At 45.3% G+C, this 16,474-nt stretch overlaps 1 protein-coding gene across 1 annotated transcript in view; it reads left to right on the top strand.

Moving 5' to 3' along the window:
- The first annotated feature begins 342 nt into the window (after positions 1–342).
- The window catches only part of SMYD2 (SET and MYND domain containing 2), a 34,380-nt gene continuing 18,248 nt past the window's right edge, over positions 343–16,474 (top strand). The window contains exons 1-2 of the mRNA XM_081186075.1: positions 343–714; positions 6,677–6,740. Coding sequence (XP_081042201.1) covers positions 533–714; positions 6,677–6,740 — 246 coding nt within the window. The 5' untranslated portion in view covers positions 343–532. The remainder of the gene's footprint in view (positions 715–6,676; positions 6,741–16,474) is intronic.

Genomic DNA, 16,474 nt, shown 5'->3' with positions numbered 1-16,474 from the left:
AAATACTTGTAATGGGAAACTTTCTACCTTTATTTAAATTTTGAGTCATTTTGTAAGGAGCGTAATTAGAATTGGAAAACGTGCCATCTGCCATGATATAAAGGTTAACTTTGATAGCCATGAGGCAACTTAAAAAAAGAGAGAAGAGCTCTTAACCCCTCAACGTCAAATGAAAGACCGTGAGAAGTGGGGGTAGCAGAAGGGAAAGCCTCCAGCTCCAGGGCCCGCCACCCCTCACCTCCGGGGCGCGTACCCGGGGTGCCGCGCGGGCAGCCGGCCCCGCGTTGCCTCTAGGACCCAGCGGGCTCCCGGCGCGCTTTTCCCAGGGAGCCGGCCGCGGCGGCCACTGCTGCTGCTGCTCCGGCTGCCCATGCCCATGTATGTGCTGCGAGCTCTGGCTGGCCGGGGCCGGGCGCTGCGGGTGGCTGCTGCTGCTGCTGCGCGCCATTAATAGCCACGGCACAGGCCGCCGCCACGACGGGGCTTGTGCCAAGAAGGAGGCGGCAGCGGCAGCGCCTGGCAGAGAGGAGCCATGAGCTCGGCGAGGAGTTCCGAGTCTCCGGCGCTGGAGCGTTTCCAGAGCCCGGGCAAAGGCCGGGGGCTGCGGGCGCTTCGCCGCTTCGCCGTCGGGGAGCTGCTCTTCTCGTGCCCGGCCTACACGTGCGTGCTGACCGTCAACGAGAGGGGCAACCACTGCGAGTGCTGCTTCGCCAGGTACCGCCCGGCCGGCCGGCCTGCCTATACTGCCTGCCCGGCCGCTGCCCTTCGGCGCTCGCCCGTCCCCTGCCGGCGGAAGGGAGGAGGCCGAGCGGGAGGCACGAGAAGCGAGGGGGCAGGCGCTCGCCTTGGCGGCGCCCGCGAATTCCCCGCGGGTCCTAGCACCGGCGGCCCAGGGCGCGCTTCTCTGCGGAAGGGGAGGCCCTTCCCGGGCGGCTGCTGGCGGAGGCCGGGCGCGCGCGGGAGGAAGAGGGCCCGGGGCTCCTCCGGCCGGCCGGCCGGCCTGCTACCTGGGCCCTCTCTCACATCCAACAGCCTCCTGCCTCAGCCCCACATGGGGCGCCCTCTTCCGCACCCCGAGACGTCATTCTGACTGCTGCCTGGCTTTGCCGGTAGCCTGAGAGGCAGCAAACCCACAGGTGGAGAAGGATCTCTTCTTCCTGTCTCGGAAGCCACTGCACCTGTTGGATTTCTGGCTGCCCTTCAGCTGTCTCCCAGGGGACTCGAAAGTGGGATGGATGGGTGGGTGGGATTAGAAGAGGCTTTACACGTGTCCAGGGGGTGCCGATGCTCAATAGCTGGACCCAGGGCTCAAAGTGTTCTGGGCACTGTAGTTCATTAGATGTTGCTGGGAATTGTAACTCTGTGAGGGGCAAGCTACAATGTCCAGAATTCTTTGAGAGAAAGAATGCATTTCAAATGTGTTTTAAAAGATATAATGTGTACACAGCCATGGTTGTTTAGCTAAGCCATGGTTTGTGTTACCTCAGAACCCAAGGTGCCTACAAGATGCTGTTTGCGACTGACATACCAGGATCTGAAACCACAATTTGGAAGCTTGTTTGCAGATGAGTTTGTGCTAACTGTGGTTCGTGATTATGACTGAATTCATAGAAAAGTAGCAAACCATAGTTAGGGCCATTGGTCCACTTTATGATATGGCAGTTGCATCATGGGAATGAAGTTTTATTTTCCTTGAGAGGCTATCGCACTGTGGGCATGGGACTGAACGTGGAGCTGAGCGAGGAAGGAAAAAGATAGCGAAGAAACACCTCTAAACATGATTTGTCTGCTATATGTCTCCAAAGATCAAACCATGTTTTGGGTTCTTATCTATAGTTAGCACAAGCCATGGTTTCGTATTACGTCTGAATCTAGCCTGAGCCTGGCACAGCGGGCCCTAGAGGTGGCTGGTGTATAGAAAGAATAGGCAGTAATCTTGGCAGGCAGAAATACCGCAGTCATCTCATGCAAGCTTACAGCTGTCATGGAATCATGTTGGAGTTTCAAGACCTACAGTTTCAAACAGGTGTATCTCTAAGATTGCTTGCAGAGGCCTCAATATATTTCATCAGAGTCCTTTGGGTTCTGATACGCTGTAGAGTCTCCTGCAAGCATATTGTGGCACTGTAACTCTTCAAGATCGTTTTACCCCTGGCACTTTATATTACAGTTGTAGAAAATAATAAGAACCCACAAACACCCAAGTATGCATTGCAGCAGGCGGACTAGAAGACCCCCCGAGGTCCCTTCCAACTCTGCAATTCTATGAGTCTATGGCTCAGTGTCCTGAGGATCCCTAATCATTTAGTGTTAAAGGTAATATCAGAGTTGTGTTATAATGTCCACTTTATAGAGGTCAGAATTAGGAACATCATATTTCATTTTAGAGAGTCTGATACTCAGGTCTTCTGATGGGTCATGTAAGCTCAAATGGAATACAACTCTAAATTTGGCACCAAGAAAACAGATTCTGCCATCTGTATAAATTATGCAAAAAAGAGAGAGAAGAAAGCACAATTCTGCCCTTTTTCATAGAATTGTAGAGTTGGAAGGGCCATGGAGTTCAACCCCCTGCAATGCAGAAATCTTTCCCCCAATGTGGGACTCAAACCTCTCATGCTCTACCAACTGAGCTATCCTAAATTCACTCTTTTTTTTTGTTTTGTTACTTTGCATAAATCATTCTGGTTTTGCCAATCATGGGGTGGATGAAGACACGTGCCAGCTCCAATTCAGCCACATCTCTAGCTTCTCAGATTTCATCAGTGATTGCTCACATGCTTTCAGGAGCAACTGTGTCACCATAAGAGCTGCAAACTTGATTCATTTCATATACCAACTTCATGCCCTCCACCCAAATCATCGAATCTTAGAGTTGGAAGGGACCCTGAGGATCATGTAGCGCAACCTCCTGCAATGCAGGAATATGGAGCAATTCAGGAGTTTGTAGCTGTCCCATACCTATTTATCTATCGGGGAAAATCTTTAGCTTTCCTTCCAAATTGTGCTTAAGAGCTCCCTGAATGAGGGTCCATTAATCCAGTCTCTTACAGCATTAACATGCTCCTAGGTGGAATTCCTTGTGCCTATGGTTTTGCTATCATTGACAAAAGCTATGCTAATTGGATGCAATGTTTGTAATATTTGCCATGGAATGGTATCATGACTGTTGTCATAAAATGGTAGATTTACAGTGGTGCCTCGCAAGACGAAATTAATCCGTTCCGCGAGTCTCTTCGTCTAGCGGTTTTTTCGTCTTGCGAAGCAACCCTATTAGCGGATTAGCGCTATTAGCGGTTTAGCGGCTATTAAAGGCTTAGCGGCTATTAAAGACTTAGCGGATTAGCGGCTAAAAGGCTATTAGCGGCTTAGCGGCTTAGAAAAAGGGGGAAAGCGGAAAAAAATCGGAACACTCGCAAGACGTTTTCGTCTTGCAAAGCAAGCCCATAGGGAAAATCGTCTTGCGAAGCAGCTCAAAAACGGAAAACCCTTTCGTCTAGCGGGTTTTCCATCTTGCGAGGCATTCGTCTTGCAGGGCACCACTGTATCTTTTCCATCTAGGGTAGCGGTTAAATGGTAACAAAATATATGACTTAAAACAAATGTTGCTCCCAATAAACATGCATCCTCTGGAGGGGTTAACTGTATCAAAAGATAAATTGACACACAGTATCCTCAAAAATATTTTGTTAAGCTATTATTATGGGACACATAATGTGATATTTTATTATACAGCATCTTATTTATAAAATACTTGAAATGGCTGGGTACTGTACCAAAATAACACCAGTCCTGCCCTCAATATGAGAGTTTTGCAGACACAGTATAAATAGAAAAAGAACCACGGACGAAAAATAATAATAAAAATAATAAAATATTCATATACTGTATAAACTTGTTATTTTGACCCCTAAACATTTTAGGTATTATTATTCTTTGTTGGATTGTAGCCAAATAAAGTTTACTCAGAGTAGAGGCATGTTAATGAACTTAAGTTACTCATGCCCATTGTTTTCACTGGGTCTTCTTGGACTAGGACTAGTGTTGGCTGCATTTTCTTGCTATAAATAATGTACAAATTGTGAGGTATTTGCTGGAGAATTATCAGTTTGACTCATTAAGTCTATAAGAACATATATGCTTCATTTAACCGCCAATTTTCAATGTAAGAGGTGGGGAGGGGTTGGCCTTAGAGCTCTTGACGAAAAGAACATCATGAGCTTTTCTCTCATGTTGTAATTATTTGATGGTTTTAATAATAATGTAACATAAAAGGTAAAGGTAAAGGGACCCCTGCCATTAGGTCCAGTCGCAGATGACTCTGGGGTTGTGGCGCTTATCTTGCTTTATTGGCCAAGGGAGCCGGCGTACAGCTTCCAGGTTATGTGGCCAGCATGACTAAGCCGTTTCTGGTGTACCAGAGCAGTGCACGGAAACGCTGTTTACCTTCTTGCCAGAGCGGTACCTATTTATCGACTTGCACTTTTTGCTTTTGAACTGCTAGGTTGGCAGGAGCAGGGACCGAACAATGGAAGCTCACCCCCTCGTGGGGATTCGAACCACCAACCTTCTGATCGGCAAGCCCTAGGTTCTGTTGTTTAACCCACAGCACCACCCGCATCCCTTATAATAATTTTACATACCCCTCCCCCCAAAAACCAAGTAATATTGTTAGAAAGTTCCCCAAGAGGCAAGAAATTCGAGGGCTTGTGCTTACCTGGGTTTGGCTTTCTTTGGAGAAGAGAACACTGGGGACTTCTGATGGTTTTCTAACGTCTTCTAATAATTCTAAGATCTAATAATTCTATTACCAGCATAAGGAAGTAGTAGAGCATAGTTAGCTAGTAGAGCATAGGCAGTAATATCCCTGAAAATCAATTGCTGGCAATCCCAAATGGGGAGAGTGCTCTTCCTCCATGGACTTTCTATAGGCATCTTGTTGGCCACCTCTAGAGCAAGCCTTTGGCCTGATCCAACAGGCTCTTCTTGTGTTTACAAAATGGCACACTCTCTCTAGGCAATGTACAGAAAAAAACACACCTTAAACTCACCAGTAAAACCAGATGTTAAAAACAAGTTGGCCTACAAATTTTTAAAAATTGAATTAAAATTTACATTATATTAAAATACATGTCATGGGTAGGCTTGTTGAAAGAGAAAGTATGATCAAGGTACCTGCCAAACCTTGATGGCTTTGTCATTCACAACTTTCCAGCAGAACTATTAAGAAATCTTATTAATACAGTTGTACCTTGGAAGTCAAATGGAATCCATTTTGGAAGTCCGTTAGACTTCCAAAACGTTCAAAAATCAAAGCGCGGCTTCTGATTGGCTGCAGGAAGCTCCTGCAGGAAGCTCCTGCAGCCAATCAGAAGCCACTGAAGCCCTGTCGGACCTTCAGCTTCCAAAAAGAGTTTGCAAACCAGAACAGTCACATCCGAGGTTGAGACGTTCAGGAGCCAAAACGTTCAGGAACTAAGCTGTTCGAAAACCAAGGTATGACTGTACCCTACTGTGAAATCCCAGACTGTGCTCAGACACTGCTTTTAAGGCAAACTCATAGCGATAGTCCGACCTGCAGTAGCCTAACAGCTGTCTTGCTACAATATCTTAAGTTTAAGTTGTGATGCTTGTGGACAGCGGGAGCATTGTTTTGTAAATATATCTGGGAGGTTGCTTGGCTGTGACCATAGGGAGACCCCTCTGACGGCACTCAGGTGTAATGTGTTGCATTGCAGTATATAGCACAGTAGGTTTGCTGCAATGCAGCGTGCTCTGGAACTAAGCTCGATAACTTCCTCCTGCAGCCACTGTGTAGAGGTGTCCCAAAGGGAGATGACGTTTATATGTTTAAAAAAAAAGCTTCACAGTTTATCCATGGTATAGAAACCCGTGCTCAGAAAGAGGGCCGCTAATTTAGTGCCTTGGTTGCAGAAAACTCAGCATGTTAAATAACTTTCTCTAGCATTTACGGCTTCAGGGACTGGGGTTCTTACAATTGTTTTCTTTTATGTAAGCACGCCCCAGTGTTAAATAGACACACAAAAAAGGGAGCCTTTGAGCTTCTCCGCAAATTAGTAGATTAAACAAAGTATATTACTTTTATTTGCCAAGAAGCAAATTATATCATCGTGCCTGTTAGATTCAGTCATTTGCAGTGTGCACAATGCAATTAAAGTGATAACTGTGAGCTCCAGGGATAGCTCTTTCTTTTTATATGATAGCTTGACAAACCCTTCAAATGCTCGAAGAGGAGAGGAAAAGGCTGGTGCACAGAACCACTTTTTCATGTTTAGAAGTGAATATAATTGAATCCTCTCCCCTGGTTTACAGGATAATTCCTCTCTCCAGCCCACCCCCCAGTTTAAGAACGGTTATAAGACGCCATCTGAGATCTTGCATGATAGCTCAGTTGGTAGAGCATGAGACTCTTAGCCTCAGGGTCATGGGTTCGAATACCATGTTGAGCAAAAGATTCCTGCATTGCAGGGGGTTGGACTAGATGACCCTTGTGGTCCCTTTCAACTCTACAATTCTATGATTCAGTGACCATATGGGTCCCATGCCTATTGACCAGGTCAGCTTCTGCATGCAGCAATGCTAATGGCCATAGTATTTTTATTAAATGATTGTCACCGGAGAGGCATGACAATTGTGTGCGTTGTCTCTTTTTAAGGAAAGAAGGCTTGTCCAGGTGTGGAAGATGCAAGCAGGCTTTTTACTGCAACGTAGAATGCCAGGTGAGTGTCACAGGAACCATGATGGGCAAAAAAGGGCATTGCTTCTACCGTATTTTTCTCTCTATTACACGCAGATTTTTTCTTCTAAAAAGGAAGGGGAAATGTCTGTGCGTGTTATGGAGCGAATGTGGGGGGGGGGGGTCCCTGGAGCCGATTAGGGGAGCGCAGGAACAAAAATCAGCAAAAATCAATCGTGCGTTGTGTCCGAGAGGGAAACCTGAAAAGAGGAAGTTGCAGCTTTCCTGCATTCTGCCTCAGGGTCTTACTGCCCACCCTCCTCTGTTTCGTTGCTGTGTTTGCTCAAACGGAACAAAGAGCAGGCAAATCCCCTCCCCTCCAGGCAAGCAGAGGGGAAAGCAGAGGTCTTTCCTTCTAGTAATTCCTCTCTGTGCTCCTCGCAGGCAGCCAGAAAACATGCAGGAGGAGAGAGAAAGCTGGCTTCGGTTTGTGGAAACTTTTGCCTTTCTTTCCTCCCTCCCGTAAAATCCCTCTCCTGCTTTCTTAGCCAGCTGCTTCTCTGCACAACGCTCTCTTGTCCCTTCTGTGTTTTTCCTTCACTCCCCACTTAAAATGTGGTTAAAAAGCATGGATCCACATGGATCCTCAGGATCTTTGCATTGGGCCACCCCAAATTCACCATCAGATCACATAGCAGCCTGCCCCCCAAAAATCACACACCCACTGTTGCCTGGGGCTGCAATGGTGCAAAAATGTGGTTAAAAAGCATGGATCCACATGGATCCTCAGGATCTTTGCATTGGGCCACCCCAAATTCACCATCAGATCACATAGCAGCCTGCCCCCCAAAAATCACACACCCACTGTTGCCTGGGGCTGCAATGGTGCAAAAACGTGGTTAAAAAGCATGGATCCACATGGATCCTCAGGATCTTTGCATTGGGCCACCCCAAATTCACCATCAGATCACATAGCAGCCTGCCCCCCAAAAATCACACACCCACTGTTGCCTGGGGCTGCAATGGTGCAAAAATGTGGTTAAAAAGCATGGATCCACATGGATCCTCAGGATCTTTGCATTGGGCCACCCCAAATTCACCATCAGATCACATAGCAGCCTGCCCCCCAAAAATCACACACCCACTGTTGCCTGGGGCTGCAATGGTGCAAAAATGTGGTTAAAAAGCATGGATCCACATGGATCCTCAGGATCTTTGCATTGAGCTACCCCAAATTCACCATCAGATCACATGTCTGTGGCCACAGCATGAAGCACAAAAATGATACATCCACTGTTTCATTCAGAATTTTTTTCCTTGTTTTCCTCCTCTAAAAACGATGTGCGTGTTATGGTCAGGTGCGTGTTATAGAGCGAAAAATACGGTATTTTATTCCAAATGTTTTCATACCTTCCTTCAATCTAAAAAAAAATGTCCAGGGCAGTTTACAACAGGTACCGTATTTTTCGCTCTATAAGACGCACCAGACCACAAGACGCACCTAGTTTTTGGATGGGGAAAACAAGAAAAAAAATATTCTGAATCTCAGAAGCCAGAACAGCAAGAGGGATCGCTGCGCAGTGAAAGCAGCAATCCCTCTTGCTGTTCTGGCTTCTGGGATAGTTGCACAGCCTGCATTCGCTCCATAAGACGCACACACATTTCCCCTTACTTTTTAGGAGGGAAAAAGTGAGTCTTATAGAGCAAAAAATACGGTAAATAGCAAGGATTTATGGATTCAAATGGGTTCTTAGCTGAGAGAGGAAAGGAGTTTGCTGCTGAGGGTCCGTGCTACTGTGGAATCATAGCCGTGGCCTGAATAATTCTAGGAATTTTGAAATTGCCATAATGAGTCACAGAGGATCATCTGTGCTGGGTCATAGTATCGCTGAACCATTAGATTAGTAGACTGCTACATGGCCCTAATTGCTTCAGAAGCTTCTGCCTGCTTTAAACATACCAGATGGCTTAACGTTATTTCACTAAGCTGGTGAGGAAGCTTGTGCCTAGCTGAGCAATCAGAAATAAAGGCTGGATTTAGCTTTTGCGGGGAAGGGAAGGAATCTGTTTACAAATGTACAGTCACCGCTGCTGCTAATAATAATAGCGTGCTTAGAAACCAACTGTGCTTTCACTTGGTTAGTCATATGCATTCATTACAGGGGCAAAGGAAGCTGCAAGTAGACCCATTTAGAGTAATTAACAGTTACTGGGGGTAAAACTTTAATGCACAAAAGCAAAGGCCTCTAACCTTATTAAGTGTTTCTTTCCCTTGCTACTCTGGCACTTACCCACCTGGGATCATTAATAAAAACCCCAGGGTTGCATTTGCCATTTCTGAAGTGTGTGTTTGGTGCTCTAGTCCTCTGAGTTAATTCAGGGGTGAAGACCCTTTTTTCAGATCGAGGGATATACTTTCTATGGAAACATCTGGTGGGTAGGGAGGGCGTGCAAGCAGCGGGCAGGGCAAGAGGCAAAAGAAGGCCAAACAATGGATGTAAATGCTACTTTTGCACAGTAAACTTCTTTGTCTACATGCTCTCACACACCTCTACTCTCCATCTAGGCAAGCAAGCGACATTATCTCAGATCAAGGACACATTCAAGCCTAGCGAAAACACTTCATTTTACTTTTTCTTTGTACGGTAGTCTAGGTTCTGCACACGCCCCTCTCTATCCTTCATCCAGACAAGCAAGAGTGATTCTCAAGCTTTCAAGGACACATTCCGGGCGAAAACACTGAAGGAGGTTGTGAGGCAAGGCTGGTGAGGGGCGTGGCCTGGGGTAGAGGACGTGGCTCAGGAGGGCGGAGTCCCAGGAGCTGGATTAAGATTCCTGTGAGGCCACATTGGAGCCTCAAACTTGAGGCTCTCCACCCCTGAGCTAACCCACACAGCCATTTTTGAGGTTAGAAACATCACCAATGTAAATTGGTTGTTGGAAGGTGTCGCTATATGAAAAGGTTACGCAGGTGACTTGATAGTGCTCTATCTACCTCAGAAAGGGTTGTCATGTGAACAGTTAGTCATATTTTATTTTTGCCAACTCTCCCCCCCCCCCCATATTATGGCACCGAATTGAATATTTATGACTAATACAGCATTTTCATCCTGTCTTTTTGGTGCAAAAATGGCAGGTGGCGTCGTCTTTAAAATTACCCATTTGAAACAAAACAAAGAGCTGAAATCATATTCTGTGCTCAGAATATATCCCCCTCCCCCTCCCCTTTTTCTGCTGCTGTTTTCCCCACTGTAGATACATTGGCCTTGACATACATATTTGCCCCTTTGCTTTCGATGCAGGAATATGCATTTTGACTGATTTTAACAGCCTCTTCATGGATCAGGTGGGAACTGAAACCCTATTTCCAAGTCCTGCCATGATGGTCAGAATCAGCTAGTTTTAGCCAAGCAGGCATGCTCCTCTCTCCTTAATTGTGTGTGTGTGTGTGTGTGTGTGTGTGTGTGTGTGTGTGTGTGTCCTGAATGTGCTGCCCATCATTTTCACTAGCTGATCCAAATAATTATTCCTTTTAAGAGAATTGGAGGAGAATGGGAGAGAGGAAGCTGATACTCAGGAATGGAGAAAGAACTTCTTATCCACCGGCCAGATGTGGCCCTCCAGGTCATTCCTTCTGGCCCTCAGGACTTGCCCTAGCTAGGAAATGTGTGGCTATCCCCAATGCTGTGAACTCCCATCAGCTCCAGCCAACATGGCCCAGTGGTCAGAGATGATGGGAGTTGGAGTTCTGGGCCACACATTCCCAAACCCCGAGTTACAGACTGTCCTACGTTCCTGCGCTTGCCTGCTCAAGGTGAGTGCTTCCCATGGCGCCTGCAAGGCAGTTGTAACAAAGCAGCCTTCCAAGAATGAAGGGTTCTTCTATTAGGCCCTCTGGACATTAAAAAGTTGCAGGAGAGTTGGGATTTTTATTCAGGTGTTAAGATGTGCAATTATATAATGATTTCATAAAGCCCTTCCTTCGGGTCATCATGTGCGATGTAATGCTTTATTCAATAGGACTTCAAGAGACTTGATCTTTATATTTTGAACATACCGGTATTGATCATGCCTTTTTCATCACACTGTATGAAATGCTTACGGGGTTTTTTTGCTCCTCACTTGGTAGAATGCTTCTCTTCAGCATTTGGGGGCTTCTTCCAAAGTACTGTAAGAACATTGCCAACACCGAATTCTTTTTCAAAGTTACCTTCAAGCATTGTGTTCCTTAGAACCTAGTCTCTGCTGACTGTACGTGCTGCACAGACAATCTGTATCACATTTTCATCTTTATCTTCTTCAAAGACTTTGGGTGGTGGTTGTTTTTTTTTAAAGGTTTTTTTTTTTAAGTGGCTCAGCAATTTTGTCTTGCAGCCGAGAAGGGCATTGGGGCCTTGATATTGAACTTGTAGGACTCTGTTGTATAGCAAATGTTTCCCTTTCGTACCTCCATGAAAATGCATGCTCTTTGCTTTGGTTTTCTTCACATTACACAGACAACCCTTACATTTTCTCTAAACTAAAACGTCCCAAATGCTGCAACTTTCCCCATCCCCTTGATCATTTTGGTTGAGCTTTCTTTTCTTTTGTTTGGATTGTGGTGGTCTTGATAGGAGAACTAGCTTGATAGCTAGTTGGTTCCATTCTGCCTTTCACAATTGGCGGATCAATCTGGCTAACAACCCCAATTGAATTCAGATAACATGCACAGCTATTTATCTAAAATGGTAACAATAAATTTTGGGTCAAAGGAGCATTAGACCTAGTGCCGTCTTCTTTTTATTCCACCTCAGAAACTGGCTGTTAACAGCACTGTAGATAAGTACTTTGAGAGGGCAGCATTTTACAAGTGTAGATATGATGAACTAAGTCTTGGGGACACAGGCTGTTTTTTCCTACTATAAAACACCTCTATTCAATTCTTAATAAGTTGAGGTCAGCTAATTATAGTGGATGCAGCCCTTTATTTGTCTTTTTTCTCTTTCAATGTTTGAAGAAGCTCTCAAAAGAAAAGGAAAAATAATGGGAAAGGGGGTGGGAGGTTCCCCCCTGCTTTTCCAACCGTTTTGTGCTTCCACGAATATGCCTGTTAACTTCCTCAAGAGGCCACCTTGACAGATAATGTGGGTAGTTTTGGTTCTTTGTTTTTAAAGGGAATCAAAATATTCAGAAGTGATAATAGAAGCTTTCAGTGAATTTGTTTCCTGGCATAGTCATTTACTAAAATGATTGTGCCTTTGTGTGGCAAATAAAAAGACCCCAGGGTATGACTTACCTTTAAAAATATATATGCACAAGTAAATAGGTAAAGGGACCCTTGACCATTAGGTCCAGTCGCGGACGACTCTGGGGTTGTGGCGCTCATCTCGCTTTACTGGCTGAGGGAGCCAGCGTACAGTTTCTGGGTCATGTGACCAGCATGTCTAAGCCGCTTCTGGTGAACCAGAGCAGCGCACGGAAACGCCGTTGACCTTCCCGCCGGAGCGATACCTATTTATCTACTTGCACTTTGTGCTTTCGAACTGCTAGGTTGGCAGGAGCTGGGACCGAGCAACGGGAGCTCAACCCGTTGCGGGGATTCGAACCACTGACCTTCTGATCGGCAAGCCTTAGGCTCTGTGGTTTAACCCACATGTATTAAATCCTCATAATATTGATAGACCCTGTAGGAAAGCTTTTAAATGACAGGCCAATTCTGTAGATCAGGGATGTCAAACCTGTAGATGCTGTTGCGCCTCAACTCCCATCAGCCTCAGCAAGCTTGGTAGGGAGGTTTAAAGCAGGTTTTCCAACTATGCAAACTCCTTTTCAGACACACACCCCGACAAAAAAGCTCCAAATGAACACAAAGCCTGCTTAGCTCCTTGCTTATACAGTGGTACTTCGGTTTTCGAACGTAATATGTTCCAGAAGACGGTTCGGCTTCCGAAACATTTGAAAACCTAGGTGCAAAGGGCAGCCTGCAGTTTCAATGGAGAAAACTGGAAAAAAAATGCAGCAGGAGCCATTCGATTTCTCATGCACATTCAAAAATGGAAGCATTTACTTCCAGGTTTTCAGCTTCCGAAAACTGCAATTTTTGGCTTCCAAGATGCTTGAAAACCAAGGTACCACTGTATTAGTGATGGTTTCTCCATAGCAGTGAGCAGTTCTTATCTACTATACACAGATAATTCACTTATGAATCTTCCTTAGGCATGCACACGCACACACACTCTGAGTACTTTGTGTATTTGCAAGGATGTGACAAAGCATTACCTGCCTGGAGATGACGGTGAAGAAGAGGTTCTGCTCAAAAAGGTGGTTTGTTTAAATATGGTTTGGGCAGTTTAAGTATTGAAGCAGAGCACATTATATAATTTGTGTGCATGGTGATCCTCAGGTATCTGATCTACCTTCCCTATTTTCCAATGGCACATTTTTCAACTGCACAGTTTCCCCTCAACACTACATTTTGCATCCAGTTGCGTAAAAAACCTTGCCAGCAAGCATGGCGGACGGCCAAGGATGATGGGAGTTGTAGTTCAGCAGTGTTGCACGGCCCCAGATTCCCCACCCCTGCTGTAGGTTCAGTTGTGGTGAATAAGTAAGGGCGCATTCAGGTGTGGGGAATCTTGCACTAGTTTTCCTGACTGTAATGCTGGTTCTTTTTCTGATGTTCCTTTCGTGCTGTCGAACCAGCTGTGCTATGTGGCTTTTTGACTGATTTGCTATATTTCATCCACACCAGTGAGTGTGATGTGTCACAACAACGAATGGACAGCGTCACTACTCCCCCACTCTTTCCGCACATCTGTGCTTCTGTTCCCTTATGACTCACCCATGAAAATGGCAAAAAAAAGGAACTGTTTGCTGGTATACAGCCCCAAATTTACTCCCATGAGTTTTCCAGGTTAAGGGGACAGCAAACTGGGTTTTTTCTGGATTCAAGTAACACAGGAATGAGTGCTGAACATGCATTATATTCCGTTGGTTTTCTGTGTCATGTGAAAGCTCATGTGGAAACCAACTCTTAGGGAAACTTGGGGGGGGGGGATGGAATAATACAGTGTGAACAAACCTTTCAGAAAGGTGAGAATCACACTTTTCTGTATACATGGCATTCTTCTTATCCTCAGGGCTGCAAAGCTAGGTTGCCAACCTACTTTTGAAGAACTAAACAGACAGAAATAAGGAGAATGGCAACCAGAAATGTAAATTCACCTTCCCTCCCCTGGGCCACTATTCTGCTTTTTATATAATGTCAAGGGTTGATTGAGTCTAATTTTTCACACTTGAGAGCACCAGTTTTATGAATAGTGTCCTTGGCTCTGTTACGTGGAATCAAGGATGTTAGGCTCTCCAAATGTGTTTTGGCACCAGTCCAATTTGTGAAAAGAACAATACGAAAATTACATGAGTTTTTTATTCTCTTTTTTAAAAGTGAGAATTTCGCTCGTTCTTTCTAGAAATCTTCCCCTGCCCCTTTGACCTCTCCCCCTTGACTTACTACCTCCATGTAGACATGCCTAGAACACATAGGCTAGCTTTGAGGCCATCTGTGGGAGATTCACCGCCCCAGCCCCACAGATTCATTCGAAGTATTGGCTTCCGGGGACTTTTGTTATTGCATTAGAATACTATAGGCTTCTGGCACATCCGTAGCCGATGGAAACCATTTTGAAGAACCCACTGGAGGTAGCTCATGCTTCTGCTTTGATTTTTATAAAAGCAGGTGCCCTAGCAAACTTGCTTTTCCAGACATTTTCTCATTCTGTCCTTAAATCAGAGAGAAATATTGTCTGCATAGTCCCCACCCCCACCCCCTTGAACCTACAGTGTCGTTAATACAGCACTGGGGAGTTGGCTAGAACAATGCTGCCCGCTACCAGTCAAACGGCTTAGAAAAATTGTGGAAAAGAATGTTAAACGCGGTCCTGCTGTGATCACTAAAAAGGCCGCTGTCACAGTGTTTCCATGCCAGGTATTACTCAGACACTGCTCCCCTCTTCTGCAATATTCCTGGCTTTTATCTTGTTTTGCACAATTCAGCCATATCTTGTCCCTTTAACCACCTTACTAGTTCACATAACTCAGTCGGATTCTGCCTGAGGAAAAATTTTAATTAACTATGCTTAAAGAATCAAAGGGTCAGGACGGAACATTGGAAGGACATATTGGCATTGTCAATTTTGTATCTTCCTTAACATTTCTTTCTTTTTCTTTTTCTTTTTTCAGCGGTACAAACCCAAGTGCGGAATGTGGTATTCTACCCCTTGTGTACCAAAAAGTTAATTGTTTAGTGAAGAATCTAAGCTGCTACTTGACAACTTCCTTTCTGGTCAAGTGTCAGATATTGTGACCATGAAATAAAGCCCTTTTCAGTCACACACACACACACACAGAGAGAGAGAGAGAGAGAGAGAGAGAGAGAGAGAGAGCGCACTTTATTATGATTGCTTATTTGGCAAATATAAGTGGAGATTTCTGGGAAATATTTCCCACACAATCAGGTTTCTGAATGGTCACCATCCATTTGCTGGTGGGAAACTGAATGCTGGACTTCACGTAGGCCTTTGGCCTAGTCCAAAAAGGCTCTTCTTTGGCTCTTATGCTTATTTCTTGACAACTCTTGGTACTTCCAAAATTTGCCCATTTGATTTTTGTGTTTGTTATGTCCATAATACTCTAGGTATAAAGAACTTAATCCAGTGACTTCAACCAAGTCATTGTCATTAGATAGCTCAGTTTGACTGTTGTGGCCTACCCAATAGATACATGTGCTTAGATAGCATTTATTTCAGAAGGACAAGCTCTTAGGACGCTGCCTTATATTGAGCCAGGCCATTGATACATCCAGGTCAGTATTATCTACACTGGGTTGCAGTAGCACTTTAGGGTTTCAGACAGGGGTATTTTCCAGCCCTGCCTGGAGATGCCAAGGTTTGAACCCGACACCTTTGAATGCAGAGTATTTGCCCTGTGGTTGAACTGCAGCATCTCCCCGTTCCCAGGTCCTTGACTAAGGGATGAGCTGCAGCTGCAGGACAGTTGCATTTGTTTTGCATTCTCATTCAGAAGAAAAATGCTAGGTCATCTCTAGGTCTCATTGAGTATTTTGTCAGGAGTGTCTATCCTTGGAGAGTTATTTAGTGGGTGGATCATGAAATGGAAGCAGAGGCAGTGGAGGATGCAGGGGGGGGGCACGCAGAGAGCATGTCGAGAGTCCTCTGCACTTTGGCAAGAGATGGGAATGTGGGGAGGCTGAACGGTTTGAGTAGGTAGTGAATCCGACTTGCCCAGGCTCCAGGCCAGCTGGCAGCCAAATCCGCAACACTGCTCTCGATCTGTGACCTTGTAACTAGTAGTGATGGCCACCAACTTAGATGACTTTAAAAGAGGATGGGTCCGATTCATGAAGTATAAAGCTATCAACAGCTACCAGACATGATGGCCATGTTCAGGGTATGCCTCTGAATACCAGTCGCTGGGAATCACAGGCAGGGAGACCACTCTTGCTTTCATGTCCTGCTTGAAGACTTCTCATAAGCCATACAATTCCAGCATGGTGCTGGAACTGATGAGCCTTAGGCCTGATCTGTTAAGGCTTTCCCTGCGTTCTTAACTAGTCTAGGGTGTGACTTTTATAATACATCGTTTTGGAGCATGTTAAAAACAACCTCACGAAATAGCTCTTTTATCTTCCGATTGGTTCCATCCTTAGCTGACTTTAGCAAGTGTCCTAGAGGAAACACATTTCATTTGACCTCCAAGCCCCAGGTGGGGCGCAGGGCATCC

This window comes from Podarcis bocagei (assembly GCF_964188305.1).
Source record: "Podarcis bocagei genome assembly, chromosome: 3".
NCBI lineage: Eukaryota > Metazoa > Chordata > Lepidosauria > Squamata > Lacertidae > Podarcis > Podarcis bocagei.
Note: the sequence above shows the minus strand (reverse complement) of the source record. Positions and strands in the feature narration are given on the sequence as shown.